Source organism: Perognathus longimembris, chromosome 3 (genome assembly GCF_023159225.1).
Source record: "Perognathus longimembris pacificus isolate PPM17 chromosome 3, ASM2315922v1, whole genome shotgun sequence".
In the NCBI taxonomy this organism is placed as follows: Eukaryota; Metazoa; Chordata; class Mammalia; order Rodentia; family Heteromyidae; genus Perognathus; species Perognathus longimembris.
Genome location: NC_063163.1, coordinates 111,601,440 through 111,605,440, shown reverse-complemented (window position 1 = coordinate 111,605,440; position 4,001 = coordinate 111,601,440). Strand labels below are relative to the sequence as shown.

The window sequence follows — 4,001 nt, the reverse complement described above, 5'->3', positions numbered from 1 at the left end:
ACCAGAGCTGGCTGGACAGCTCTGGGACCCTCTGACTTCCCCAAACACAAGTCAAAGGTGTGTAAATTGGGGCATGGATTGGAGGGCGGGGGTCAGACAGCTTTTGTTTTAGTGCATTTAAAGGTTTTTTGATGCTCGGCCAGCGAGAGACATTTCTAAAAGTAAATTACACTTTTCTATCTTGGAAAAGATCATTGTGAGAAGACCGGTGGCTGGTAGGGGTTTCCTGTCCTGAACTTTTGTGTGTTTGTGTTGTGGTTTTTCCTCTCTGGGACCTCTTCTGGGACCTCCGATAGTCCTGGTGCTCAATCCCATCAGCGTTTCTCACCATATACTATTGGCTGAGCCCAGCTGAGGGGAGAAAGGGGAGGGAGAGCAGCTAAAGGAAAAGTGAAAGCTTGGGGGGGGGGGGTGGCTAGAAGGGCAGGATGGAGGCGAAACCTTAACTTGACAGCTATGTACAACATCACGGGGGCCCCCTCCCCTCCCTTTGGCGCGGGGTGTCGCTGCCTTAAGTGTATTTGGTAGCTTGTGCAGTTTCTCCTCCTGATTGAGGGGGGCACGGGGCGGAGAGGAAAGACGCATCCTTCATTGACAAGGAGAAATTATGTGATTTGTCATGCGCTTGGATTGTGTTATTAGTATTATAATAATCACTATAAATATTAATAAAGTATTGTCAGCGTGATTTCTGCTTCTGAGACTTTCCTCACCCAATATTTACAAATACCGCACAGTGCCTCGGCGGAGGAGAAACGAGAGTCCAAGGGAGGACAGAGAAGGGAGGAGGGAGGAGCGCAGAGAGGCCATATGGGGGGGGAATGGAAGGGGAAGGAAGGGAGGGAGGGAAGGAGGGAGGGAGGGAGGAAAGAAGGAGGGAGGGAGGCAGGAAGGAAGGAAGGAAGGAAGGAAGGAAGGAAGGAAGGAAGGAAGGAAGGAAGGGGAAGGAAGGGAGGTAATGGGGGGACAAGGATGGTGAAGATGCTGGAAGGAAGGAAGGGGTGAAGAGAGGGGCGGGGCAATCAGGACAGTACCACCGTTTGTAAAAGGCCCTCGCCAGCTGTGTCCAAACAGGAAGAAGCTGCGTGCGCTCCTTGTGGACTGGGGGTTGGTTGAGGAGGTGGCGGAGCACAGGGACGCTGGCATGGGAGGCCAGGGGACGACGAGGTGGCTTTCGAGGGCGCGCCGCCGAAGGCAGAGTCTCGGGGCTGCCTCTCCAGCCGGTTTTCTTTTCCTTGGATCGGGGTCTGCCCCCCTGCCCCTGCCCCTGCCCGGGGCAGCCGGCCACTTCCACTTCCACGGCTGCCACTGCAGTGATCTCGCTCGTATTCCTCCTGAGCCCTCTGCATCTTCCGCTTCTTCATCCTACGCTTGTGGATGTGGAAGGTGGAGAGGGACAGCACGATGAGGCAGAAGATGAGCGTGACCAGGACGATCAGCACCAGCGTGGAGGAGAAGGACTGGAAGAGCTGCTGTCCCACCTGGGTGATGCAGGTGCCGCCGCCCCCCGCGCCCGGCCCGCGGCCCCCGGCGTGGCTGCTGGCGTTGGGGGAGGCAAAGGTCCGGTTGAAGAGACAAGGCGGCAGCGCCAGCCTCAGCTCTTTGGGCGCCCTGGCACTCATTGGCACTGGGCTGGGAGTGGCCGGGCCCACCGAGCTTCCTCTCTTGGGCACACGGTTCCCACTAGGCAAGAAAGAGGACAGAGCCCACGCCACCCAAAACTACTCCCTGGCGTGGGAGCGAGTTGTGCGCCCAAGCCAAGGACGGGGGGAGCCACTGCCGGCAGGTGCGGCCGGCCACAGGGCTACCGGCGCCGGCCGGGGAGATCCTCTCCTCCGGTCCCTTCTGGAAGGGTCTTTCTCCCTCGCAGAGGCACCCGGCTGCAAAGAGAACAGGCTTCGTTAGGGTCCTCGCCGCTGCCCAGGGCGGCACAGAGGACCAGGATCTGTCCGCCCCGCGCCAAGCGAGCCCCTAAGGCGCACTGCCCCGACGGGGTGCTGCGGCTCCCCCCCCCCCCGCAGCCCCGGGGGCCGGCCGCCCAGCCCGGTGGCTCCCCCCACGCGGGCTCGCCCAGGGGTCTGCGCCCCGCACCGCGCGGCTCGCACATTACTCAGCAGATCCCGCAGCCTCGCCGCGTCCTTCACAACTTTCCACCCGCCCTGGGCTCACGCCTTCGCCTCCAGCCCACCCTCCCGGCACCCACTCCGGGCCACCAAGCGGGGCCCAGGGGAACACAGTCCTCCTTTCCTCGCCCCCGGCCCCCCGCCACCTCCCCTCCTCCACGAGGGTGCCCCAGTCCCGGGGGACAAGTCTGGCACCCCGTCCCACTCTGCCCCGGTCCCTGCCCGCGGCGGAGGCACAAGATCGTGCCTAGTCGGGTTTTGTCTCTCTCTCTCTCGGTTTCTCTGGGTTCTTCTCCGGCGCCCTCTCCACCACCACCACCACCCCCCAAAGAGAGAAGCAGCTGAACGTCTCCCCCGAGCTGCTGCTCATCCCCGCCAACGCCCCCTTCCCCCCTCTCCCCCGCGCCCCCCACTGGGCAGGAGACGGCTTCTTTCTAGGGGAACGGGAAGTAGACGGGGGAGGGTTCCCGCCTGTAAAGTTTGGGGGACGGATCTTCCCTCTGGCCTCCGCAGCCCTCGCCCACCCTCTGGGGCCGGCGGCGGGGGTCCCGCAGCCCGCCGGCCGCCGCAGCTCCCCCCGGGGCGCCGGCTAACTGTTGCACTGCGGAGCGGGCGGGCGGCGCGCACGGCCCGGGCCCCGCCGAGCCGGGGGCCAGCGATGGCGAGGGGCGGGGGGGGGGGGGGCTGCGCAGGCCGCGGGAGCGGTCCTCCCCCCTCCCCCCCTGGCGGGTGTGGGGTCTCGCGGGCCTCGGAAGCCCTCGGTGGGACGTGGGTGTCTTACCTGGAGCCGCGGGCCGGCTGCAGGGAGGGAGCCGCACGGACGCGTGGCTGCAGTGGCAGCTGCGGAAGGCGCGGAGTGAAGGGGCCGGAGACCGAGCCAGCCGCGCTCCAGACGCCGCCTTCGCCGCCGCGGCTTCAGGGAGCTCAGCGCCCAGCCTATTGCCAGAGAGGCCGGTGACGTCAGCCAGCCACTGCCAGGGCTCCAAGCCACCCCTCGGGCCCCCACCCACCCCCACACCCCAACACCTTGCCAGTGGCGGAGCGCGCCGCCGCCACGCACCGTCCCAGCTCCCGGCTCCGGCCCCGCCCCACCCCCAGCCTGCCCGCAACCCGCCTTCTGCACTTACTCCCCAGCCTAGGAAGGCTTCAGCCCTTCCGCCCTGGGAGCCCGCTTTCCCCCCCGCCCCCCGCCCCCACCACCCTTTCCCAGACCGTCCCGGGAGCACAGTTCCCGGCCCTCCCAGTGGGGACACAGATCAGGCTTTATCCTGGTGGCTGATCCCCACTGCGCTGCCCTTGGTGGAAGCGACCGCACTAGACAGACGACAGACGGGGGGGGGGGGGGGGGTGTGGACGGACCTGCGGCCCAACCTGAAGTGCAACCCTAAACAGGAAGCCGACGGCCCACACGACCCCCTTCCCATGAATATCGCTCCCCAGTGTATCCTTCTTTCCACCTAATTCTCTTTCCTCACATCATCTCCAGACCCCGATCCAATCTACCAGTATCTCCAGCACCCCTGCACAAAACAGTCCCAGATGTATAAGACAGGGGAAGAAATTCCCGAGGAAACGCATGCTGCCCCAGGAACTCGGTACTCCACCGCACACAAACCGCTCCATCCACCCGAATTTTGGTTACAGAACTTGATGCACTTGTCTTTAAAAAAAAAAAAAGCCTTTCAGAAAACTGGATAGAACTTATGGAAGGGTTCTTAGCACCCGAAAGGAATCTTGTCAGAGTCAAAAATGTATATATAGTTTAGAACCTCTGGGGGGATAAAAGGAAGTGTGCATGACGTTACAGTAGCTATGTTTGAGATGGAGCATGCTTTTTATTAGAAGGGCTAGCTTGGAACACTACTTAAAAATCTCCGT

General features: G+C 62.9%; 1 protein-coding gene across 1 annotated transcript; it reads right to left on the bottom strand.

Moving 5' to 3' along the window:
* Positions 1–935: 935 nt before the first annotated feature.
* On the bottom strand, positions 936–3,111 carry C3H11orf87 (chromosome 3 C11orf87 homolog). The gene is made up of 2 exons (XM_048340971.1): positions 2,905–3,111; positions 936–1,880 (listed from the first exon to the last, which is right to left on the bottom strand). Exon 2 carries the CDS (start codon positions 1,620–1,622, stop codon positions 1,023–1,025), a length of 600 nt encoding a protein of 199 aa, XP_048196928.1. The 5' UTR covers positions 1,623–1,880; positions 2,905–3,111; the 3' UTR covers positions 936–1,022.
* Positions 3,112–4,001: the final 890 nt, after the last annotated feature.